Source organism: Peromyscus leucopus, chromosome 3, assembly GCF_004664715.2.
Source record: "Peromyscus leucopus breed LL Stock chromosome 3, UCI_PerLeu_2.1, whole genome shotgun sequence".
Classification (NCBI taxonomy): Eukaryota; Metazoa; Chordata; class Mammalia; order Rodentia; family Cricetidae; genus Peromyscus; species Peromyscus leucopus.
In genome coordinates, this window is record NC_051065.1 from 135,412,134 (window position 1) to 135,439,254 (window position 27,121).

General features: G+C 42.4%; 1 protein-coding gene across 2 annotated transcripts; it reads right to left on the bottom strand.

Moving 5' to 3' along the window:
* Nucleotides 1-127: 127 nt before the first annotated feature.
* Nucleotides 128-21,267, bottom strand: Mgst1 (microsomal glutathione S-transferase 1). 2 transcript variants are annotated; one of them, XM_037204042.1, is made up of 5 exons: nucleotides 21,161-21,241; nucleotides 18,990-19,077; nucleotides 12,773-12,929; nucleotides 5,386-5,480; nucleotides 128-756 (listed from the first exon to the last, which is right to left on the bottom strand). In XM_037204042.1, the coding sequence occupies exons 3-5, from the start codon at nucleotides 12,896-12,898 to the stop codon at nucleotides 510-512; spliced, it is 468 nt and encodes a 155-aa protein (XP_037059937.1). In that variant the 5' UTR covers nucleotides 12,899-12,929; nucleotides 18,990-19,077; nucleotides 21,161-21,241; the 3' UTR covers nucleotides 128-509. The 2 variants fall into 2 exon arrangements, with proteins under 2 accessions (XP_037059937.1, XP_028728024.1); XM_028872191.2 differs by lacking the exon at nucleotides 18,990-19,077 and having other exon boundaries at nucleotides 21,161-21,267.
* Between the last annotated feature and the right edge of the window lie 5,854 nt (nucleotides 21,268-27,121).

The window sequence follows — 27,121 nt, forward strand, 5'->3', positions numbered from 1 at the left end:
ATGGAGCGAGTTCCAGGACAGCCAGGGCTCTGTAGAGAAATTGTGTCCCCAAAACAAACAAACAAACAAATAAATAAATAAATAAATAAATAAATAAATTTTTTTGAAAAAGAAAACAGAAACAAAATTTATTTTTAAAGTTTTTAATTCATATGCCTACTTCAGCAATAATGAAACCCGGGTTTCACATACTCTTTTACAGATGCACAATATGAAATGTAGATAAATGTTACAAATTATGGCACAATCAAGACTTAGAACAAAGTACTGCAGGAGTTAGAGAACACGGTTAAGGTTGATTGTATTAACTGTCTCTCCCTATTACAAAGTAAGATTAGAGACCACTGATGCTGGCCTTTAACTGAGTTTTTCCTGATTCCTAATTTCTCTGCTCCTCTCCTACATAAAACCTTAGAAATTGTTTGAGTACATTGGAAATACAGAATTCTTTTTAAAAAGCCAATCAGATGATGAGGATTGCAATCAGATGATTAGGATTACAATTCTCTTTACAGGTACAGTCTACTCTTCAGCAGCCTGTAAGCCATTGAAAAAGTAACTCCATAGCCAACGAAAAATGCCAAGCCCCTGTTTGGCTGAGGAAGAGGAGTCAAGTAGGCAATCGTGTGGTAGATCCGAGCACCGACAAAGATTCTGAAGTGCATGAGGGCTGTGGAGAGGTCTGGACCACTCAGGGAATACAGAAGGCCAATACCGAGAAAGGGCACAATGTTCTCAAGATCATTCAGGTGGGCTCTGTGAAAGATGATGGTATGAAGTTCAGAATCAGTGGGAATGTGTACATCCTTCCCTCTCTTCTAAGACAAAACACAGTCTTAATGGATGCAAGGGTTGGATTGGGTTGGGTTGGGTTTCATTTGGTTAGAGTCAAGGTTAGCTGAAGCTGGCCTGAAACTTACTATGTAACCAGACTCCCTCAAATTCACAGTCCTTCTGCCTTTGCTTACAAGGGCTGCAATTACAGATATGAACCTACCACACCGAGCAATGCTAGAGAATCTTTACATTACGAAGGAATAGTCTTGATTTTCTTCCCAGCTGCCTCGCTTGCTTACTAACGTGATTTTTATTTAGAAAAGCACATTTCAAAAAACTTTTAGTTTATCTTGAGACGGTAGTTCACTGTTTCCAGAATACTAAAATGTCATCTATCTAGAAAAACACACACCATTTTTGCAAGTATGAGATATCATTCTTTCAATTTAAGTTTCTTTTAATGAAAATTTTTCTTCCCAAAGAAAAATAATTCTTTTATGGTCTTTCTCAAAACTCCTCCTTCACTTCTCCTTTACTTCAGAGTGGTTACATAGACATTCCTTCATATAAACCATCATCAAGTCTCATGCTCTTTCAAATCCAGATAAGACCATCCCCCCGGATATGTGTGAGATTTCAGATATTTTCTATTGAAACCACAGAAAGAACTAGTAAGGAAAGGGCAAAAGAATGGGTCTACAAAGAAATGATTGGGGATGGGTGGAAAAGAAAGAAAAAGAATATGATTTCTTAGAATCTTTCTGTGTACCCTCCCCCCCACTAGAGGAAAACAGAAAACACTTTTAAGTCAGAATTTTCCCTCTGGCTTGTGGAATCTTAGGCTTTTCTGACTTGGACTATGAAGAAAAGTACATCAATTATTGACCTGAAAAGTTTTAAGTGCATAATTACTAAATTGAGTGTCTTTTATTAAGCACATAATTGGTAATAGCTTTACAACCTTGACTAGAATTTGGTAGCATCAGCAGAATAGAAAGTTTGTGTGTGGCATGTTACTGTTTTGACATAAATGCACAGTGCCCTCTGGATGGTATTTCCTTTCCCTACATTCCCCCTTTCTCTAAGAGCTCAAGAGAAAAACCATAACAACTTAAAGCCATAAAGAAGTCACCATAGACCTGGGAAGACCTAGAAGTGTCCACCCCACTTCTCTTATGAAACAACCCAAGGGTACATACAGAAGGGTCGATGAGAAGGTACAGTAATAACACCTTCTGGGGAGGGGCCTGCCACCTTACTCCAGGGTTGATTGCTTTGGTCCTCTGAATCCTTCTAAACACAACAGAGGTATCTTCCCCTTTGTTCTTGTGTGCATTTGTGTGTGTATGTCCACATTACACAGTGTTCGTGAAGGTGTGGATGCACAGGTAAATGCAGGTGCATGCGGAGTCCAAAGGAAAGCCTCGGGTATTTACTGCTTTTGAGAAATCATCCACTTATACTTTTATTTATTTATTTTGAGTCAAGGTATCTCAGTGGCCTGGAACTCACAGGGTTGGCTAGGCTGACTGGCCGGTGAGCCCCAGAGACCCACCTGTCCCTACCTCCCCTGTGATGGGATGATGAGCTTGATCCACCACTCCCAGCTCCTCTATGAACCTGCTAGGTTCACATGTCCAACCTTCTCACAAAGGCTTAGGAGATACTGTCATAGTCCATTCCCTCAGATCAGGCTCTCTGGTTTTCAGCATCTGCCTGACCTGGACAATAGCCACTCTGAGCATTTTAAATGAATTATCAAGTGGTGACCAACTATGAAAGGGGCGGAGGGCAGGGGGATCCAGTCATATTTCCCTGATGCCCTCTGCTCAGACAGGGCTCTAAGCATACAGCAGGGTGTCTAAATTCTCACAAGGAGTTTTCTCATTAATGTAATTTCTCATCACTTTTTCTTCCTTCATGAAATAGTTCAAAATGCCATAGGGACTTACTCCTCGTATCCCACCACCCCGTCACAGGCACAGATGACTGCTTCATGTAATTGTCTGATTACTACATGTACGTTGCTCTCATGTCTTCTTGGAAAATCTTTGATGGCATCCCAAGGAAGGTAGACCATGATGTATATGTAAGAACCTCCTAGCAGCTACTCTGTTCATGAATTGAGGCCACAAAGGACATCATCTAGTTCAGCCTCTAATCCATAGCTCAGTTTCTTGATGGAATTCTCACTTGGGTCACTCAGGCTCCACAGAACACTCTGGGGTAAAGAGTGTTCTATACCCCTGAAGACAGTGTGTTATAGATTCCTGGAATTTCCCTATAACTAAACTCAAGTTCTTCAGAATAACTCACTCTATTGTTCTAGCCTTCTTGATTACCTTTTGAGTTTCACTTATCTTGTAGTACTGAGTGTGTGTGGTCTTGAATTCCTCTTAGAATATGGTGAAATAGGATTGAGCAGATAAATCAGTATGTAAAGTGTTTTCTAATCAACCCTGGCTTGCGTCTGTTTGGAACTCAAATTACTGACACTAAGTTACATCGCTTGGCATGTCAACACATGCTACTTTAAGATTGTAGCTAACTGTCCTATATGTACACGTATTAACTTTCTTAATATCTTCAAGGATAGCTTCCATCTCGTTTGTAGTACCACACATTCAACTACAGAAACAGCAACAGGTTTATAACTACAAGTTGAAATAAGGAGAAGGAAATTCTATGTTGAAAATAGAAAAAGAAAATTCTAAAAACTTCTTCCAAAATTTATTTCACATGGGTGCTATTAGTATTTCATTTGATGAGGCCAATCAATTCTAAAAAATATGTAACTGGAAATGGGATCCTTGTCCTTCTGTAAAAGGTTGCCTAGCCTATTGCCACACTGTAAGTTCAGCTTCTGATCACCAGAGGGCACTGTACACACTGGTGTTTTACCTCTCTAGGCACCTAGAGCTAAGGTCAATGATATTAAATGTCAGTTACATTTATTTGTAGTCTGAGAAGAAAAACATCAGACTAGATTATAGATTTCTCCTCTAAAAGTACCAACATGAGGGTAAGGATGGCAGATGGGATAAATAATAAAGAGAATCTGATCTCTCAAAATAAATTTTTTTTTTAAGTTTCTGTATAGGAGGTTTGCATGTTCCTGTCCATCTTGCTAATAATGCCACTGTAACGCTGTTAGTGTTTTCTAGTCCTAGTCTACTGTGTGAGAAGAATATCATGATTAGCATCAACCATGCAACTGCTTGTTGTTAAAGAGAAACTGAGAAAGAAAAGATAAGCTTTAAAAGGTTTGCTGTCCCCAAAGCGTCTGACGCACGGCTCTACCGTCATAGCACTTGACACTGCTTGAGGTTTTCACTTGGATTCTTTTGTCCTGAAGCTATTTCTGATGGCACAACCTGTTTTCAAAGACTGGCTTACTTAAGAGGACTAAGTTACCCAGCACAAAACCTGCAGAAGCAGAAGCAAGTGTCTTAAGAATCTAACGCTCACTTCCTCTTCAGAAAAAAAAAAAAAAAAAAAAAAAAAAAAAACTCTTGCTTAAGAAATGTCTGTAGTGGACAGTGTAAATTCTCATGCACCTCGATTTCCTCAAGCCCATTTCTGTTCATAGTTTTTCAGTTGATTTGTTAACAGAATTGACAGAAGAGCTGACTTTACATCCAACATAACAAGATGCAAAATTTGGAAGCATGCATGAGTCTATGATCCCAGGCCAGGGTTCATCTTGAGCCCCTATACCTATCTCATGGCATGAGAGAATCTGTGGCTATCCCAGGAGAGCCGTCAGAACTTCCCAGAAAAGCAAGGAAGGGCAACATAAACATGATACAGAGAGTTCATCTGACATCCCATTTGCAGAAGGAAAACTCTTTGCTCTATATTTCTATTTCATGACAGTTCACACCAAACTGAGGAAATCTGTTCAAGTATTCATTACTTTACTATCTTCACTCTCCATCCCAGGACTACCAGGCTACTTGGCGCCTATAAAATCTCCCTGGTGCTTCAGCTGCAACATCACTGGCTGGGATATGACTGGAATTGTTCCATAGCTCAGATGAACATTACAAAATACTAACTGGGAAGACAGAATGTAGCTCTGATATTCCATGTGTTATTAAAAAGGGAGCAACTATTACTTAAATTTGGCATTGAATATCAGTATAAAATAATAGGACACCACATGACATTATGATGTCATAAGATTAAGAAAATGCTTTCAGACCTACAGTTCTAGGTGTTTTTGAAATAAAGCTGTGAGGATGGAATGTGGCTTCTCTCTCCAGTGTTCAATGGATTTGCAATATATTAAATATAATAGATATGAAGGAGATACAGAGATGAAGGAGTAGAGAGAGACAGAGACACAAAGAGGCAGAGGCATAAGGGAGAGACCTTAGTTCTCCGAAAAGTGTCAACTTTCATATTTTAATTCTTCTACAAAAGCACCTAGTCCTTTGACCCTTTGTGTGATGGACATCTCAATTTGGGAAAGAAGTGACATTAACTGCCGGCATTTGGCCTCCTACCTACTATTATTTTAATGTGTCCCTAAACCGAACCTGATCTCTTGGCCGGACTCCTTGACCATGATTCTAGAGTGAGGAATTTCCAGAGATACTAGCTTACCTTCGCACTCGCTCCACCTTGTCATCAGTCCGAAGAAACTTCTTGGCATTCTCCCCCTTGCCAAAGCTAGCGCAGTCTTCTGGGTTGGCAAAGACCTATTCCAAATACCAAAGAGAAGTAGAGGAAGAAGAGAACCACGTATACATGCCAGCACGAGGTACATAGCTTGATGACAGAGCACAAGGCCCCATGCTCAACTACTAGTATCAACATTACAAAAAACAAACCGAAAAAACAGCATCCGAATTCCAAATACTGTGAAATGTGAAGGAGCAGTAGAGGTAGTCACCAATGTGCTAATTTGCACTTGGGTGTGTGGTGTGTGTGTGTGTGTGTGTGTGTGTGTGTGTGTGTGTACAGGTGCACATGTGAGCATAGGTGCATATACACATGGATGCATGTACATGTGGAGGCCTTGCATATTCAAGTTTCATTTCAATTGGGAATTACTGTTAACCTTGTTTTTGAGATAGCTTCTCTTAGTAGCCTAAAGCTTCCCGGAGTAGGCTAGGCTGGCTGCCAGTGAGCCTCAGGGATCCGCCAGTCTCCACCTCTCCACTGGTTAGATTATAAGTGCAGACCACCATATCTGTCATTCTTAATATAGATACAGCCGGGTCCTCGTGCTTACTGACTGAGCGACAGCCCCAGCACCAGTAATCTGAATCTTAATAAAAGAAACACAGCATCCTGGTTGACCCTTACAAAAATAAATTGTTGACCAATAAATCAAACACAGGAAGGAGGAGGGAAAGCGTGTGCAGTTCAAGCCTGAATCTTTATCAACATGAAAACTTTTTTAAAATAGTGTGAATGAAAACTTCAATAAAGGCTAGGATATGAAAATCCTGAAAAGGGGATAGTGAGATGATTCTATCCGTAAAGGGGCACAGGCCTGACCAACTGAGTCCATGTCCCAGAAACCACAGTAGGAGGAAAGAACTGACCCCCAAAAGATGACCTGAACACACACAGCAATACGAAATCAATCTCTCTCTCTCTCTCTCTCTCTCTCTCTCTCTCTCTCTCTCTCTCTCTCTCTCTCTCTCACACACACACACACACACACACACACACACACACACAATGACACATTAAATAAGTAAAAAAAAAATAGTTAACAAGGAAGTAAAAACATAAGAGAGACATAATTCTCAGCCACAGCAGACCATCAACATAGTCCCCTGGCATCCTTTACATAGTGCTGTTGATACACCTTCCCTCAAGTGTATCAACATTCCAGGTGCTCAGCTTTCAGCAAGTAATGCCTTTGCCTTCCAAGGCTGTCAGAAGAGGCAAGCAAGCAGTGAGGGATGGAGAGGCATACTGACTTGATAGGGATGTGGAAATGCCCTCCATTTCTCTTAGGGGCATAAGCCCTCATGTTGACTAATACAGTAAAATTTAAGCAGATGAGATGCATTCCAATAAGCAAAAAGGATGTGTTCAGGGGCATCTGTTCATGGATTCCTTCCTTTAATTACTATGCTGTTTGAAATGATTTTCCCCCATCCCTTGAAACTTGAAAAATGCATTTAAGATATATTTAAGTAGGCTTCACTATTTAATTATTTATAATAAAGAAAAACATAGACTGTAAAAATAGTTTTAATTTTAGCTTGAAAATATCATAAATATTATAATATTTTTCCTAACCTATAAGCATTTATTACAAATAAAGATGTTAAGGAGAACTGCTAAGCAGAGATGTGACAGAGTCAGCTCCTGAGGCCAGGTCTCTTGGTCTTGCTCCTCATGGGGCCTTTTAAATGGGTGTCTGGGCTGCACTGGCTATCCAACACATGAATTTTGAATAAAGAAATAAACAAACCACAATAAAAAATACCCAAAGTTGGGGGTTTAAGCCAAGCTGGATTAGAGGGGTTGCTGGAAAGTGAAGTCAGGGCCTTGTGTATTCCAAGCAAGCACTCCACCACTGAACTACATCTCCTGTTTCTCGAGGTGAGTTTGCATCTCAGCGCCATCCTTCCTTGCAAGGTCAAGCAAACACTACTATTGACTGATATTTCTGTCCTCACAAAATGCATAGGCTTCAGTAATGGTGTATGAAGGTGGGGCCTCTGTGGCATCATAAGGTCGTATGGATGGGCCCCTCATGAATGAGATCAGCACCTTTTTAGAAAGGAACAGGACAGATCCTCCATGCTCCTCTTTTTCTTTCATCTAACATGGTCACAAGGAGAGGCTGGTCCCGTGCAGATCAGGAATCTGCCCCTCAAAAAGACATCAGATCTGGTATCTTGATCTTGGGCTTGCCGCCCTGCAGAGCCATGAGGAATACACACTTGTTACCGAAGCCTCCTCTTCAGGGACACTCTGTACCACTGGACTACACTGACTTCAGCAGCTACTTGCCCCCTCTCTCTCAGTTTCCCTCCTTGAGGAGACTTCATTTCACCTGAGACTGCTAACAATGCCATAACATGATGAAGGGATCCAGCACATGTGAGAAGCAAAAGAAAGCTCGATTACACCACCAGCCGCTGCTATGGGATTACTGTAGTAGAATATTATTTTTAGGTGTGTTACTTTTGCTTATGTTGCATTTGTTTAACTCTGTGAAGCTGTGTTACTTGTGCCTGCCTAAAACACCTGACAGCCAATAGAAAGGCAAGAGAACAGATAGGTGGGGGCAGGCAGGCAGAGAGGATATATAGATGGAGAAATCTGGAGGGAAAGAAAAAGAAGAGGAGCCAGAGAAGGGGGACATCAGGGGACAGCCACCCAGCTACACAGCAAGCCATGGAGTAAGAGTAAGATTTACAGAAGAGAAAGAATAGGATAAGTTAAGTTAAGCTGGCTAGAAACTAAGACAAACTAAGGCCGGGCATTCATAATTAAGAATAAGCCTCCGTGTGTGATTTATTTGAAAGCTGGGTGTTGGGCACCCAAGAAAGAGTAAAAACAAAACACAACAGTTTGGCTTTCTAACATGGGCTCATATTTTCATCTAGAGCCTGAGAAAGCTAAACAACATCAAAAAGGGATACAGCTCCTTGAAGAGTTTCAGCCAGGCAGTTTCTGCCATCAGTGAGACCTTGAGCAGCTAGTACTTAAGTAGGAACAAAAAAAAAAAAAGTAAAAATACCTGCCAAGCATGGGCATTCTAGAACTCTAGGAAGACTGAATGCAGTTCTCAGTCACAAACCTCCGACCAGGATGCAAGCTTTAGGCTTGGTTCTCAGGACCTGAGAAGTGGATGGAGCCAGCTGAGAGCCTTGGAAGGATCCAGGTATATCTTAGCAGTTTAAAGTTTGCTTGTGCATTATTGTACAGGATTGTTCTAGCTATCCTGGGTTTTTTTTGTTTTGTTTTGTTTTGTTTTTCCATAAGAATTTGGGTATTGTTCTTTCCAGGTCTGTGAAGAATTACGTTGGGATTTTGATAGGGATTTCATTGAATCTGTAGAGTGCTTTTGGTAAGATTGCCATTTTTACTATGTTAATTCTACATATCCATGAGCATGATCTTTCCATTTTCTGATATCTTCTTCAATTTCTTTCTTCAAAGACTTAAATTTCTTGTCATACAAGTCTTCCACTTGCTTAGAGTTACCCCAAGGTATTTTATATTATTTGTAGCTATTATAAAGGGTGATAACTCTCTGATTTCTTTCTCAGCCTATTTGTCATTTGTATATAGGAGAGCTACTGATTTTTTTTTTTTTTTAGTTAATCTTGTACCCTGTCACATTACAGAAGATGTTTATCAGCTGTAGGAGTTCCCTGATAGAATTTTTGGGTCACTTATTTTTACTATCATATCGTCTGCAAATAGCGAAAGTTTGACTTCCTCCTTTCCAATTTGTATCCCTTTGACCTCCTTTTATTGTCTTATTGCTCTAGCTAGAACTTCAAGTTGAATAGATATGGTGAGAGTGGACAGCCTTATCTTGTTCCTGGTTTTAGTGGAATCACTTTGAGTTTCTCTCCATTTAATTTGATGTTGACTGTTGGCTTGCTGGCTTTTTGGAGCGCATTACCTATGGTGGGACACCTTGCACAGTTTTGATGCAGGGGAAGGGACTTGGTCCTGTCTCAACTGAATGTACCAGGCTTTGCTGACTCCCCATGGGAGGCCTTACCTTTTCTGAGGAGGGAATGGGGGGTGGGCTGGGGGAGAAATAATGGGGGAAGCAGGAGGAGGGAAGAGAGGGGATCTGTGGTTGGTAAGTAAAATGAATAAAAGATTTCTTAATAAAAAAAAGTTTTAAAGTTTGCTCATGCAGTCAAAAAAGACTAGAGATATGCAGTAAAAGAGATCCAGATGGAAAAACCTCTAAACAGATTACAATGTGTTTAGCAACGTGAATAGTCTTTAAAAAAGAAAAGCATACAGTCATACAAAAAGAATGAATAGTTTATAAAAATAAAGTCTTTAAAGAGAGAATAAAAGAAAGAAGCCACGAAGATGGGAAATACACAGGTAGTCTGGATCCTGTAGGTTATTGTGTTGATTTTGAATTTTTTTATTGTTGAAAAGCAAATGATAGCCGGGCGTTGGTGGCGCACGCCTTTAATCCCAGCACTCGGGAGGCAGAGCCAGGAGGATCTCTGTGAGTTCGAGGCCAGCCTGGGCTACCAAGTAAGCTCCAGGAAAGGCGCAAAGCTACACAGAGAAACCCTGTCTCGAAAAAACCAAAAAAAAAAAAAAAAAAAAAAAAAAGAAAAGCAAATGATAGCTGCAAAGACACCTGGAATTGAAATAGAGACTGCTGAAATACATTATCCGATATACTTTAGGAATTCCTTAACTTCTAGAAAGTCAAAAAATATATTTGTCAAATGGAAATCAAAAATGCTTTGGAGTTTTGTTCCCAGAGGAGATGAGAGGCTTGGATTCCTTCAGGGTTAATATGGATCAGGTTTGATCAGGTGAGACCTCCTGAACCTTGACAGGTGATATCTATCAACAAAGATTATAACTGGTCTTCCCAGGACTTGGTCATTATCTCAAAATTTTCTCAGGGATCCTAAAGATACTTCATCCACAGACAGCAGGAAGCAATCTAGAGAAAACTATGCCCACATTCCCAAGGGTTGGGGGGTATGGGTGGTTTTCTGTTATTTGGTGGGTTATGGATGTTTGTTATCATTTAAGGGAAAATAGTTTATTGATATGAAGTTAAAGTTAGTTTTGTTACACTATATATATATATGTTTCTACTCTTGGTTAAAGGATTTTTGTATGATAAAAATTTAAGGTTATTTTTGTTACAACATATTGTGTATATGTATCTATTATTGCTTAAAGTATTGTACCTATGCAGTTTATTTTAAAATGTAAGGTAAAATCTTAGTTTTTTGAAAGCTGTTATTATAAAGTATATAGGATACTGTTGGATGTCCTTTATGTTTTGAATATATGTTACTATGATTGATTGATAAATAAAACACTGATTGGCCAGTAGCCAGGCAGGAAGTATAGGATAGGCGGGACAAACAGAGAAGAGAGGCTGGGAGGTGGAAGCCCGGAGGAGACACCATCCAGGGAGCAACATGTAAAGGCAACAGGTAAAGCCACAGAACACGTGGCAACATATAGATTAACAGAAATGGGCTGAGTTAAATGTAAAAGCTAGTCAGTGGTAGGCCTGAGCTAATGACCTAGCAGTTTAATTAATATAAGTTTCTGAGTGATTATTTTATAAGTGGGTGTGGGGTCCATGGTGCTGAGCAGGACTGGAGAAAACTCCAGCTACAATAGGATAAGCAGGGAACATAGGTTAGTGGTTAATCATTTATAACAATCAAATTTGTAGATATAAAATTTATCTCTATATGATCTGGAAAGTATACCTCTATATAAAATATATATAGAGAGAGATTTTAGATAGATAATCTTGAAACCTTCCAAAGACCTACAGAATATGGCATTTAAAATGTTTTGTTAACTTAGGGCTTTTCACGACAATGAGACACATCTACTCCTGGCAGCACCAATTTACTTCAGAGATGATGGGCATTGAAGAAACTCCTTATGGAGTTTGCTTTCATTGTGACAAGGTTAGCCACTGGGCAAAGAAACTGCTCTTGTCCTTGACAGCTTGACTGTGTGCTGTGCAGACTGGAAAAGCAACCCATAGGAAACTGACTGCTAAACTTTGCCAAATCAAGGCAGGATTGTCCTTCAGTGTTCCTGCTTCATGGAAGAAACTGCCAGACATTTTGCAGGACACAGAGGAAAGTGAATATTGAACTTTGTCAAAACAAGGCAGGACAGTCCAACATTCCTACTTCACAGAAAAGTCTGCCAGATACTCTAGGCCTGTAGGTTGTAGATAGATGCTCCAACATTGCAGAGGAACTTTGGGTGACTGTTCAAGCAGCTAAATGTCTGTTAGACAATATTACATCCTTCTGGGTCTTTGATGGAGTTGAAGACTAGATAGTTATAGTTGTAGTTTTTCTTAGTTATGATAGAAAGTAAAGTAGGTATAAAACTTTAGAATCACTAAGATAGGATAGATAATGCATTATATTCTTTGAATATGCTAACTACAAGTGGACTGAATATTATAAATTAATTCTTAGTTGATAACTTTTTGTTGTATGTAGTTTTATTATGTTAAAGTTACAATCTTTTTTATTGAGACAAAAAGGGGGAAATGTAGTAGAATATTATTTTATGGTGTGTTATTTTTGTTTATGTTGCATTTGTTTAACTCTATGAAGCTGTGTTACTGTTCCTGTCTAAAATACATAATGGTCTAATTAAGATCTGAACGGCCAATAGCAAGGTAAGAGAAAGGGTAGGAGGGGCTGGCAGACAGAGAGAATATATAAAAGGAGAAATCCTGGGGGGGAAGAAAAAGAAGTAGCCAGAGAAGGAGGAGGACTCCAGGAGCCAGCCACCCAGCTACACAGCAAGCCACAGAGTAAGAGTAAGAATTACAGAAGTAAGAGAATAGGAAAAGCCCAGAGGCAAAGGGTAGATGGAATAAGTTATGAAAAGCTGGCTAGAAACTAAGCCAAGGTAAGGCCAGGCGTTCATAATTAAGAATAAGCCTCTGTGTGTAATTTATTTGGGAGCTGGGTAGTGGGCCCCCCAAAAGAGTAAAAACAAACAACAACAGATTACTATGAGCAAAACCTGAATACTCTGGAGGTTTCATCTCCTATGAGAACTACAAAAGATGACGTCCACAGAGAGACAAGCAGCAGTGGGTTCATTGTGAAAGCAAAAGTCTTGTGCCATGAGAAATACTGAGGGAGGCCCGAACACTTCAGACTCCACTCGCCGCACAGCACAGCACACCCTGCTGCTGATTGCGCATTACTTAAGAAAAATGAAACAGAAGTAGAGAAGGTTGGTTTCCATAATTCTAACGCTTACAAGTGAGAAAATGTTGCCACTGAACTCTTACCTTGTTGGTTAGCCTCTGGAATGCAGTTGCAGAGCTCATGAGCATCATCTTAGTAAGAATGATGGTTGCGTAGGAGGCAAAGGCCATCAACACCTCATTGTCCATGAGTTGCTTGAGGTCAGCCATTCTTTCAATCTTGGTCTCAATCTTTAAATGACTATAGAGAAGAGAAGGGGGTGACAGAAACACCCCAGGTAACTTGGGGATCACCTGTTGTGCTAGTGTCACTGCACTGATCATATTGTTCTTTAAAAAATATACATCATGGACTGTTTACAAAGGAAATGATGACATCTTCACAAAATTTTCAAAGTAAAAGCAATATATGGTGATTCACTCCTGTAATCCAACTGTTGCAAGACTAGGAAGGCGGACCGCTCTGAGTTTAAGGCCACCCTTGGCTATACAGTAAGCTTCAAGTCAGCCTGAGCTACAAGGTAAACTCTTGTCTCAAATAGTTTAATTTATTAATTAAAAGCAAAAATATTTCCAGAATAACCTGTATAATAATTTCTCTATTTCTGGATCATTAAAGATGAAGATCCCCAACAAATGTTGAAATGAAGTGTAAGGGGTTTTGGAGCATAAAAATAGTCAAAATGCCCCACCAATGGAAGAAAATGCAGATTTGCACCAGGATGAACAAAGGATTCAATGAAGAGCACAGAGATTGTGGCAGGGTCTTCAGAAGCACCAAGCTCCACTCACAGCAGGGCTGCCATGTTACTGAGAATGACTAAAATCTGATACACATCCTAGGTTAGAAACCTAGCTCACTGTTCTCTATCACTTCAGTCCCTTCCAAACTCTCAGGCACCCAAAATTTGAATTCAAGTCCCACAGCTTGGTTATTGACCTTGCTTGGGGAATATAAGTTCTCTGAGACTTAATGCCTCCATCTATAAAATAGAAATATTAATAGTATCTAATATTAATTTGCTATCAGATTCAAATAAAAAAGCATTAGAAATGCATACAATAGTAACCAACTATGGCAGGGGAGGCCATCCATATTTTATTAGTTTATTATTTGTCCATTTGGGGGGCACATGGTTAGAGGTATACTGTGCTCAAGAGAAAAGACACAGGCAAGACAAATTTGACAGGAACTTAGGGTAAGGTTTAACATCTGAGTTCCCCACCCTTTCTGGTGGCCCTCTGACCCCTGACATCTGCCTTTATCCACTCCTTGTCGCATGTATCTTCTCTTACACTTGCCTTAGGCAGCTTCTCCATGATGCCCATTCCTGCCCTTAAACTCCTTCCTGTAGCTTTATAGCTTAGCCTCCAGAAGCTTTGTCCACTTGCCTATAGTCTACAAAGCTACATCTATCTTTCTATTTGTTGCTAGTCAGACAGTTGTCTCTGTGTTGCTGGGGAATATAATAAAAACCATTTCCATTAACATTTAATTTTGTAAGACTTTGTTGTGTGCAGCAATACCTCGGACTTTTCTACAAAACTCTACATGATGTTTATGAGCATAATATTGTAATCTACTTCATAGAAACAGAATATGGGGGCTGGAGCACAAACCTAGGTCTCTGATGTCTCATCCCTCATGCTTGCACATTGTGCTGACTCCTTGGGGACACTCACTTCATTTGCCTTTCGACTTCTTGATTCTGTTAATCCTAATTCAACTAAAAATTGAATGTCTACTTGCGGCTGACCCAAGTGGACAACACATCTCCCACCCCTTACATCCTTTCTTCTGCCTGATTATACCATGTACTAGGTGCTATGCTATTTTACTAATAATGAAACTGAAACTTCCTAAGAAAACTCTGAATGTTGTCTCAAGATAAAAATATGTGTCTTGTATGCAGAAACTACACAGTCATCCCCAGGGGTCCCACGGTTTTAGGAGCTTCCTGAGGGTACCAGCTCCACAGACGTTCAAGTGTCTTCTACGGCATTACCTATGCACACCTCCCACACAGTTTCCAACGTTTTAAATCATATGTGCTGAGTTGTTTTTTTTTTTTTTTCTCGAGACAGGGTTTCTCTTATGTAGCTTTGCGCCTTTCCTGGAACTCACTTGGTAGCCCAGGCTGGCCTCGAACTCACAGAGATCCGCCTGCCTCTGCCTCCCGAGTGCTGGGATTAAAGGCATGTGCCACCGCTGCCGCCACCGCCGCCGCCACCGCCGCCACCACCACCGCCGCCACCACCACCCGGCCAGCTGAGTAGTTTTTATTGTGGACTTGACAAAACTGAAATTCACTGGGAAGAGGGAACCTCAGCAGAAAGATTGCCCCAACCAGATTGGCCTGTGGTCATGTCTACAAGGAACTGTAGAATGATGTCAGAGGGCCCAGCCCACTATAGGCAGCACCATCCCTAGGCAGGTAGTAGGCCTGTGCTGAATAAGAAAGCTAAGAGAAGGGGCAGAGGGAGGGAAGGGAGAGAGAGAGAGAGAGAGAGAGAGAGAGAGAGAGAGAGAGAGAGAGTGAGTTCCTTCATGGTTTCTGCTTCAATTCCTGCGATGATATTGCTCAACGATAGATTGAGACCTAGAAGTGTAAGCTAAATAAACCCTTTCCTTCCCAAATTGTTTTAGGTCAGAAAGTTTTATGACAGCAAAAGAATGAAGCTAGGACGTCATCTCACCATCACTCCCAACACTCGATGCCCTGTACACCACATCCAAATAGCTGTATACAGTACCGCTCAGAAATTAACTAAAAGAAAAACTTCTGCACACACTCAACACAGACACAATTTCTTCTGATATTTTTTATCTACAGTTGAATGAAATTCACAAAATAAATGGTCCACTATACTCTAAATTGTTTTTAAATTCCACATATGACAGTAAATTAATCCACTACTATGAGTTCATGGTCTTGAAAGCATAGTGTGTTATCTCAGTGCAAGATAATACTTTCAGTAGTTTTAATATATCTGCTATTGCTCTGGTATTGGGGGAATAAAAGTCATGGTAAAATGCCCTATCCTTCAGAGCTCTTGTAAAGTTAATTAGCTTAATAAAGAATCCCTATGGTCCATGCCTTGGAATAGAGATCTGAAGAAATACAACAAGAACTTTGATTTAAAAAAAAAAAAAAAAAGAAAGAAAAAGAAAAAAGAAAAAAAAACTTAGGAAGTTTATCAAGTAGAAAATTCAGCTATCTAACAACCTTCAAAATAAAAGTCTCTGTGATTGTTTCCAGAACAAAACTTATTTACAGCCAGAACAAAAGTTCAGGAAGGTTCTGCTGGTGGTGGTTGTTTTTTTGTTCAGCGTGGCAGAGGAGAGAAAATCAGGAACCTTCCAGAACCGTCAGTGGGAAAAATACAAAGGTGTCAGCAGGTGGATCAAAAGGGTGATGGAGGGTTTTCCGCACCTGCAAACAACACACAAGAAGCTTGTACAAGTGGAGTTGCCAGGGATGCGGGCGAACTCCTCGGGCCTGTGATTCTGGGAGACTGGCCAGTACCAAGCCCCTGCTATTGTACACCGTGGGCCCAGGAACCCCCTCTCCCAGACATCTTCCACTTCCCAGGTATAGGGGGGCGCTGTGGGAATTGTGCCATTTGGTCCAGTGGCCAACTGAATGGAGTGGTTCGGCCAATGGGCATGGTCTTCTCTGAAGATGCTGACCCATTAAGAACCAGGGGGGAAGGGTCACGTGCTCTCTTGGGCTGGTTAGAGCAGGCAGCGAGCAGCGGAGAAGCATGGCTTGCAGTTTGGTCTCCAGCTGTCCCTTGGGAACCAAGAGGCGGCAGCACAACTCCGTTCTATATTTGTAAGTGTGTTGTATTGATTTTCATCCTGTAATAAACCTGACCTGGTCCCAGACTTCCGTAGCCCACCACAGGGAGGCCGTGTGATGGGAGTAATGCTAAAAACATTAAGAAATAGGAAACCCCAACAACGTGAAGGAAAGCAATATAACTCTGCATCTTTTTTCTTTTGTCATGAGCCTGCTACCCCTAACTGAAACCAGAATAATGGCAAGACTGTAATGGTGAGAACAAGCCCACTGAAAGTTTGCTGTCAGGGAAGGTGTCCAGGAGGGTAGAAGTGGTAAATAAAGAGACAGGTAACGTGTTAGGTGAATGGAGTCTTTCTAAAACTGTAGTGGAGAAAATTCAGGCTATTTGATTATAAAATACATGAGATACAAAATTACAAGGCTAGGATCTGCTGTAGTCATCCATTCATTTCACTGTCCTTATCTTGGTTGGCATTATGCCCAGTCCCATGGTGTGGAGACAGCGTTGCTGTGCCTGAGAGGACACAGGGAGGTTGAGTTCACACGGTCTCTGGAAGTAGCCTGGGGTCCAAGTAGATTTCAACAGACCATTTCCTAGCTACAAATTAACCATACCTGTAAAACAGGATTTCTTATGTAGCCCCTGGTGGCACTGAACTCCTGATCCTCCTGCCTCAACCTCCAAAGTGTGGGGATTACAGGTGTGCCCCACCACACCCTAAACACGTTACCAGTAAATCCTACCTCAGAGGATTCTTTTATGCACTGTTTGTGTAGTGTTTTAAGACTCACCAATGCACCAGGCAGTGGTTTCGCACACCTTTAACCCCAGCACTCAGGAGGCAGAGGCAGGTGGATCTCTGTGAGTTCAAGGCCAGCCTGGGCTACAGAGTGAGTTCCAGAAAGGCGCCAAAGCTGCACAGAGAAACCCTGTCTCAAAAAACCAACACACACACACACACACACACACACACACACACACACACAAAGACTCACCAGTGCCTTGTCAGTACCATATGAGTGCTTGATAAAGACTCCTGCTGTGACACTGTTCTCATTGCTAAGGATGTAATATAAGGGTTTTTTAAAGGTCTCATATACCAGACCTCCCTTTAAGACAGGTGAAGGACCTACCTCTACCTCGAGTCTTATGAAGGTGTTAAGCGTTATTGAAACATTGCTAAACACTGTAAAAGTCATTACTAAGTTTAGTAAGTCCTACAGTAAGCACTCCTTCTAATATTTTCTTGTATGTTAGCAAATATGTTGGTGGACGGAGTAATTTAGCTCCTTAATTGGCAGCTGTTAGATGCTTCCCCGGCTGTGTGCAGCACAGGACCATCAGTCAATCACCCAGATGACATACTGTCATGCCAGAAGATCATGCCCATTGGCCTTGAAGTGTCCAGTGTTATGGACACTTCAAGGAATCAAGCAACACAGCCACCACAGCTGCGTGCTAACAATGCACATCTCTGGCTCCTCAAGGCCTCATCGCAGCCATCATGGCACCAAGCCTTGGTGACTCTGGAAACCTCAAAGCCTTCTGCACAGATGAGAAAGGAGCAGTTTCGGGGGGGGGGGGGGCGGGCAACAGGACTTAGCTAGTGAACACAGGCCTGTGTTTGCATGTGAACTGCTGTGATTGGTGCATATGCAGCTTCTCATTTGCATGAGAGACTAGGCCACAGTTGGTGCAAAGACAGTCTTTCATTTACATGGATGTCTGCTGTGATGGACGCCAAGATTCTCTTTCTAGACTGCGTTGTAGAAACACCCTCCTGGTACGATACCATCGAAAGCCTTTTCTTGAGAGGCCTTTTACTGTCTACCTTGTATGTGTGTGGTCTTTTGAGGCACAGTCTCACAGCGTAGTCCAAATTAGCCTCAAACTCACTACACTCCTAGCTCTGTCTCCCATATAGGTACTACAAGCCTGTATCATCACACTCAGCTTCTTGACTATTCATGTTGTTGTTCATCATTAGCACAGTGGGTCTGCTTGATAAGCCAAGGGAAGACCACAAAGTCCCAAGGCAGCAGGGACCATGGTAATAACCATGCGAGGCAGCTGGGGAAGAAACGGCGTGGAGCAGAGGTGACAAGGACAATTGGGGCCAAAGGCAGAAACTCTGGATCCTGATGCCAGAAAGACTTGTCAGGAGCTGGTAAAGATCTACACTCCCAACCCCAAGCCCAGGAGCTAGAACACCCGCCACTGTCAAGGCTGAGAATCCCATTACCCTAGACCTGAGAGCTGCACACCTGTCACCATGGGTCGAAGAGGACTGGAACGTGAGACCCCTAGAAGAACTGCAACACTACACTACCTTCCGCTGCTTGCTCAGTTTGCTATCACCTATCTCACTGCTGCCTGAAGCAGAGAAAGACAAAAGCTACCAATCGCCAAGCCTGGAGATATGGACAGTTGGACCTTTAACCCAAGAGTCTAAAACTGTGGGACTCTGCTTTCCCAAATGTTTGTAGTTACATACCTCTAGGTCTACTAGTCCAGCCTCTAAGCCCGGCTCCCCTCCATGGACTGCCAGAACTACACAAGGTTCTCTTCACCTACCCAGGATTCTTGTCAAGAGAGAACAAAGGGGCACCAGTCAGTTGATTGGATATAGCTTGGGAGGAAAGACTCCAGCACAGCAAAGATTTTTGTCTACTTTGGGGTAGTAATAAAGCCAGGCGGTACAGTAGAGGCATCAGTCTGGAGCCCGCTTTCCTCAATCTGTAAATCCTGGGCTCTCTACTGTATTAGGAATTGTGAAGAAGCTGTGGCCTCCTGGAAGATTGCCTTCACCTCCCATCGCCATGTTTCACCCTAGTACAGGATCTCACAAACAAGATGCTATCTCTGGTTGAGGAGCACTCCTCCTTCTCTTCATGGGCCCTTGGCCAAGAAGAGCAAAGTTCCTTTCTTCTCAAAAATACTTGGCCTTGCTGCATCAGTATTGTGAAACACAGAAAATCTGGGCACATAGCCACAAGGCCATGACTCGTCAATTCTGAACCTACTGAGAGCTGCAAACACGTATAGAGGAAAAACAGGAAAGAGGACGCTACAGCCATGCTGCTGCTTATCAGCTCCACAACGTCCTGAAGGGATTGAGATGGCTATAGCCTCAGTTTGCTGAGAGGCCTCAATGAAGGAAAATTTAGGAAACCAAATAATAGTGGCTTACAGGGGAGGGTGAGATGGGGGGATTACTATGTGAGAGGGTAGGTATGGGGTTGGATATGGGGGGAAGAGTGGATGCTGGGGAGAGGTGGACATAGGAAGAAATGGATATGGGATTGGATTTGGGAGTAGACAAGGAGGAGGGGTGGGTCTGAAAGACAGAGGTAGGTTAGGGGATAAGTAATAAAATAGATATGGAGAAGGATATGAGGGAGGGATGGCTATGGGGAATCATATGTTTCTTGGAGACCATGAGGAGTCAGGTGTTCTTTGGAGACCATGCTAACTTTCCTCTCAAGCTTCAGGCATTAACAACAACAACAACAAAAAAAAATGGCTTCCTAAAAATACTTGACTATCACAGAGTAATACTCAAGTCAGGACCAAATTTGTCATTTTTGCAATAGCCAAATATTGTCGGCACACATCCGTCATCTTGATTTGAAAACTGCCAAGGACAACAGAAGCAATGCTGGGCAAACTCACTGGAGGAGGCACTTCTTGGAAAGCAAAAAGTGCTTCCAGCACGGGTCCTGAACACTCCAGGCTTGAAGACCCTTAGCTGGGATCCTTGCTTACAAAGCAGCTTAGTTGGCATCCTCCCGGCATGGCACTTGGAAGAAAAGCAGGAAGAAGGGGAAAATGCTTGTGATGGGATTCCCAGGAACACCTGGGACTGAACGGAGAAGCAAGGAGACTTGTCGACTCAGGCACCTCCCCTCGAGCCTCAGTCCAGCCATAGCAAGCCAGGCTGGACCCCAAAGCAGATGCCCCTTGTCCTCCCCTTATTCTCCAGGCTGGAGTGGAGGGGGAGAGTGGCACCCAGGAGAAGCCCTGCAAAGGCCGCACCCTCAGCTCTCTGGTCATCTGCCTACAGTACCGTGATAGCTTCAACTACCAAGTTTTTCTACCCAGTCTTCCCACATCAGCTGACATCGAAATTATCATGTCTGAGACTTTCCGAGGTTTCTCTGGCCTATCAAAAGTGAATCTAGAAAAGCAAACAGCCTTCCAACAATTGCAAAGGCCTTCATGTCGGAGTCACCAGAAACACTGAAGGGCCGTACACACTAGAAACGGGCCAAAGTTGCTGAAACCACAGTGACTTCTCATCTTGCTACACCTTGCATGCACCTTTTCCTCTCCTCAAGACCAAGGGAGCCTTTCAAAAAGGGGGTGCGATTTGGGCTTGAGGAAGTAAGAAAACTATTTCTTAAACATGAAAAGACATATGCTTCCAAGTTTCTTCTTGGAGTAAAGAAACAGAAACTTAATGCAGGAAGAAGAGAAAGGTACAATTCTCTTTCAGAGCAGGCAAACTAAAAGGGACATTTAAGCAGCTAAAGGGAACAAAGACTTCAGACAGGCCCAGTCACCCTCTTGCCTTTCACTGGCCACCCACCGACCCCTTGCACCCACCACCCTCCCCTGGTCTGCAAGCAGAACCTCGGCTGCGCAGCTCCCCTGCTGTGCACCCACCTGAGTCCCTGGAGAAGCTGCGCAAGCTGTAGGGCCAAGCTGGCACACTCCGGGACTTTTCACCCAGAGGATCGGAGCCGGCACCTCCCTCTGAGTGGCTTTCTTTTAATTACCCGCCTCCCGAGCTCGCCAAGCCCCGCCCCCAATCAACCGCGGTCCTGCAGCTACCGCCCACCCGGAAGAAGCCTGGATTCAACTGGCTCCAGGTGAGGACCACTCCCTGCCAAGGACCTCTGCAATTCTGTCCAGGCTTGTGGGTCGGAGAACAAGGAAGGCTGCTGAGTTTTATGTCGCTGGGTAAAGAAAAAAAAAAAAATTCTGAGGTTTTATTTCTGTGACAACCTTGTCCCTTCTTCAGGGTGCAAAGTGGAACCAGAGAAATTCTGAGTCTGTTAGGCAATAACGTTGTGTGTTTTTCACAGTGACTTTAGAAAAGTGTTGCAAGAAGGCAGGGTTGTTAGGGCAACATCAAAGCTATTGCACACAACCCCACAAACAACCCTGCAATAATGTCCAAGAGCCAGTTCTGGGGGCTCCCCTGACACCTTCTGCATGTGGCATGTTCCCACATGTATTATTTCACTCGTGAATAGACACCATTTCACACCTGCACCCCACATTGCTCTGGGGATCTTTCTTTCACTTTCTTTTTTATTTCATCTTCTTCTTTTCCTCCTCCTCTTTCTCATTCTCCTTTTCTTCTTCAGTATTTTCTGATTTTCATTTGTCTGTTTGCCTCTTCATTTTTGTTTCCTTTGTTTTCGGGAGGGTTTTGCTACTTAGGCCTGTCTGGAACTTGCTGTATACACTAGACTGGAGTCAAACTTGTGACCATTCCTACCTCATCCTCGAAGTACTGAGAATTTCACCACCATGACTCACTCTCTTTTTTAAAGAAAATGTTTAATAGACAGTTCTATGTTCTACCCCCTTCCAAAAACAAAAAGGAATTAAGAAATAACTGGCAGTCTGCCACAGAACTTAGTTGGGCCTGACGTTGGTTTCTTCAGAGGCATGATAGGTAGACTATCAGAAAAGACTGTTTCATTTCGCTTGAAAACTTTGTTTAGTTAGCTCGCTCACCCTCTCTGGAACCCGGCCGGAACACGGACTGCAATGGAACAGAGCTTGAGAGGAGATGCAGCCATTTTGAATTCCCCTGAGAAAGTTCAGTACTGCAGGACTTAGAGAGCTCTTCATTTATTCCAAGGAAGACAGCACAAGTCTCACAAACAAGATTGTAGAGAAGGGTACCAGAGAGTTCTTCACTTCATAATCTTATGTTCAGAAAGCCAGTGGAGGGCCAATAGCATGCTTTTATAAAGGAAGACCACCTAAGGATTCATCTAAGGAGCTAATTCCAAACCATCAGCTAATTAATCAACAAATACAGGGCTTGTGTTATAATACATTAGTAATTATTTATCAGTATGCTAACTGGTAAATAAGATTGTATGTATGTATATAGCAGAAAGACTACATATATATCTGTGGCTTTGGTATAATATGAGCATTTGCTTATGATAGATTTAACTCAGCAAAAATTTATTAAGTGAATGCAACATACTTGTTTTGATGATAAAAATTAAAGGGGTTTGCACTAGAGCAAAGGCCAAAGAATTAAGTTGCCATTGAACTTGGAATGAAAGGCCTGAACTTGGGCATAGTAACTGAGCATGAAGCAGAAGTGTAACAGGAAAGGGACATAAAAGAACAGATGCTTTCTACTCACCTTCCCAGAGCTACAGTAAGGTGGAAAACCAGGCTTTAGCCAGCTTCCCAGCAGGCCCATGAGAAAGACGAGTGATGATGAAGAGCATAGAGATTTATGCAGTGTGGCCACACTGGGACAAGGAGCACGTAAAGGGGTGTAGGAACCCCACATCCGTGTCCAGGGTAGAAACATGAGCAGTGGGTTTAAGTGGAGGAAGAAATCGGGGAGGGAAAGGTATGCATGGCTTAGCAGTCCTGGTCAAGGTGCGGTCCTGCTCAGGTCTGGTCCCATACAGTGGTCAAAGAGGGTTTTCCTATCACTTGAGTGGACCAAGTAGTTTATAGGAAGTGATCGCTTCTACTCCAGGATGCAGGCTGTCTCTCACAGACAATATCTGCATCTGGATAGAGGGTTGTCCATACTGGAACCAAGGCAACTGCAAATTTAGGACAATGTGTGATCTCGGTGTTTTCAGTCCTACAGGAGGATGAGGCAGGCTAGGCAGCTACTACTTGAGAGAATAACATGCTGACCTGCCAAGATGAGCAGGTGACCCAGAGTAAAGGGGACAAGCACAAAAAGAGCAGAGACACCAGACTTTTATCCTGCATTTAGTTGCTGTGTGGGCCCATGAGAGGAGCAAGCACAGCTTCTGGGTGCCTCTTGCATTCCTGATGTGCTCTTAGATGATTGAAGAGAAGGATTATTATTTCATTTGTCTTAGTTTGAGTAGAAAAAAGAGTTAGTTTTCAACCTTTCTCCTTATCACCATTTTAACACGGGATAACCTTTCAGAGAAATTCAATCTAAACTTTAAGACAAATAGTCCTGTAGTAAATATTAAAACAGTTTAAAATGTCATTGATTTGGAGGTGGAGAGAGCAAAGATCATTCTGCAAAGCATAGCTGCTGTAATGAAGAAAACAGATCCCTGGAAGGAGAGACAGACCCAGAAATATCCATGACAAAGCATTAGCTTCTAGTACTCCTGGCCTTTTGAACACCACAGAGAAAGGCTTACCAGCAACACTAGACTGGACCTCCTGCAAATGAGTGAAAAACAGGTGTCTATCACCCCATTCCAGTTGCCTTGGATCATTGTTTTTCGTTAAATCAACAAGAATCTCCCCAACTTCCACCCCACTGTCTAAAAATATCCACTTAGAGATTTGAATAAACAAGTATGAAAACATGTCTTAAGCTTGAGGGAAGCAGAATGTGAAGTTACTGTAAGCAACCTTACAAATGTGCAAATGCCATTATAGAATTATAGTGTACTGCTAGCTGGCAGGCCTGAGGATCTGACCCAGGGCCTTGTGAATGCCAGGTAGATGCTCTACCACTGAGCCATGCCCCCGGCCTATAATATACTTTTTTTTTTCTTTTCAATTTAACTTTGCATTGATTCTTTGTGGATCTCACATCATGCATCTCTATCCCACTCATCTCCCTGTCTCTTTGTATCTGCCCTCTGCCCTTGCCTCCCCCCCAACAAGAAAAAAATTAAAAAAAAATCTCGCTATGGAAGCTGTAGTGTGACAGTGAGTCACACAAGTGACTTGCAAGTGTTCATTGAAAAGAGTCATGGGTCTGGTTCGAGGCCTCTGGTTTCTGCTACACTATCAATACTGGGCCCTCACTGGGACTCCTGCTGGATATCCTGTTGTTGTCCTGTGTCATGGAGATCCTCCAGCTTTGGGTCTGCAGGACAGACCCCTTCACATGCTCCAGCAGATCATAGATGGTGTGAATGATGGGGTGGGCCAACTCATAGCCCTAGTTCTGGGCCTGGTTGGTTGCTGGGTTGGTCAACCCACCAGCTCTCCCTCATCCTCCATACCAGGGTAAGCTCTCTAGCACGGCCTTGGCTAGATCACCTTATTTAGTAAGCAGCAAGGGGCAGGGACCCACTCTCTTGAATGCTGCCATCAGTGAGGGGCAGGGACAACTCTGTGTACCCCTATCCTCTAGGCCTTTGGTGGTAACAGAAGCCATGGACATCAACATAGACCTCATCTGACACAGGGCCACAGGCATAGACATGGTCTTTGGCAGCAGCCCAGGCCCAGACATTACCATGGTCCTGGGTGATAAACAGGCCACCCACCTCAGCCTGCTCATCATCACCTTGACCTCTACAGATTTGCCTCTCTCCACTGGACAAGAACATTTCTATCTCTCTCTTCCATATCCCACTGTAACAGGCTTTCTTTTGGGTCACCAACCAGCTCCCAAGTCATGACACAGGAACTTATGATTAGTTATGAATGCTCAGCCTTTGTTTCATGCTAGGTCTTATAACTACATTTTGCCTCAGGGCTGTTTACCTTTCTTTCTCTCTGTAGTCCTACTCTGTGTCCACTGGCTGGCAGCTGCCTGGCTGGCCCTGAGCATCTCCCTCTCTTAGTCCCTCATTCTCTCTTCTCTCGAGCATAGATTCTTCCTATTTATTCTCTCTGCCCACCAGCCCCACCTATCCCTCTACTGCCTAGCTATTGGCCATTTAGCTTTTTATTAGACCAATTAGGTGCCTTAAGCAGGCAAGGTGAAACAGCAACACATCTTTACATAATTAAAAAAAATGCAGCATAAATCAATGTAACACACCTATTCACAGTTAAAGTAATATTCTACAACACCCCACCATATATTTGTTTACCATAATAGGGACTGTGTTTTCTCTTCCCTACCCAAGGTGGCAGCCCTGGACAGGCATGTGGGTCTTCTTCTCCTGCTCAGTCTTAAAGGTGCTGGGCAGGCTCTTGTCCCCCCCCCTCCCTATAATATACTTTTAAAATGTGTATTAGATTGCTTATTTTTGACAACAGTCATATGAAGGAATTCTCATTTTTCCTATTCAATGTATGGATACTGATGTAGCTGGAGTTTTCTCCAGTCCGGCTCCGGCCCACAGCCACTCAGACCCACACAGAGACTTATATTACTTATAAACTGTATGGCCGTGGCAGGCTTCTTGCTATCTGGTTTTTATATCTTAAATTAACCCATTTCTATTAATCTATAAGTTGCCACGTGGCTTGTGGCTTACCAGTACTTTACATCTTGTTTCTCATGGTGGCGGCAGTGGCGGCGGCTGGCAGAGTCTCCTGACTCAGGCTTCCACTTCCCAGCATTCTCCTCTCTGCTTATCCTGCCTATACCATACTTCCTGCCTGGCTACTGGCCAATCAATGTTTTATTTATCAATCAATCAGAACAACACATTCACAGCAAACAGAAAGACATCCCCAGCACACTGATATCCAGTCTGGCTTATGAAATAAGACCGACCAAAAGGAAAAAGTATCCACCAAGAGAAGAACAGAGCAAACTGAATCCAGTCAAGAGAACATGGAAAAGCATGAGGATAGATAAATGGGTCAAAGGAACAGACCAGAGTCCAGATATTGAACCACAATTATTTGGGCAATTGATTTAAAACAATGCATCAAGACAATTTAATGGAGAAAGGAACACTCTGAACAAAGTGGGGAAATGGTAAAACTGAATAGCCATGTGGAAAATAAATACCTTGCATAGCATGCATAAATTAAGGCAAAATGAATCATGATACTATAAAACTTCTTTAAAACACAGACACACACACACACACACATATACACACAAATGGCTTCATAATGTTCCGTAGGCAAAGGTGCCACAGATAGGAGTCTCAAAGCTTATTTTATATGTAAAACAATAAAAAATGATAAATTGTGATCATTAGTCTTTATGAAAATTACAGTCTACTCATCAGAAGACATCATGTGAGTAGCCACAGAAAATACTCAACACGTTTGACAAAGAATGCCCGTGCAAAATAATGCATATGACAATTATTAATATTCAAAGGTAGACTATTAAAACAGAAAATTGGCAAAATATTTGAACAGAAACTTCACAAAAGAAAATATATGACTGACCAAAATGTGTATTAAAAGGTTTATCATGTCATTAGTTCTCAGAAATATGAAAATCAAAATCCATCACTTTGACTTATTCTTCCAAATATTTTTACAGACATGTCTAAAGAGATAGACCAGCCTAGCATTAATGTGAGCAACCAACAGGCTGCCTTGCCACCTCTAGTGGTTTGAAGGTAGGACATTAGAGTACAGATAAAACATGCAGAGGGATTGTCATTCTCTAGCCATGCACCTCTGTTTTACCCACTTCTGCATATCCTGCTTGCTTTGGCCAATTGCTTGAGGAAAACACTTTTCTCCAAATTCGTGATTATCTCTACT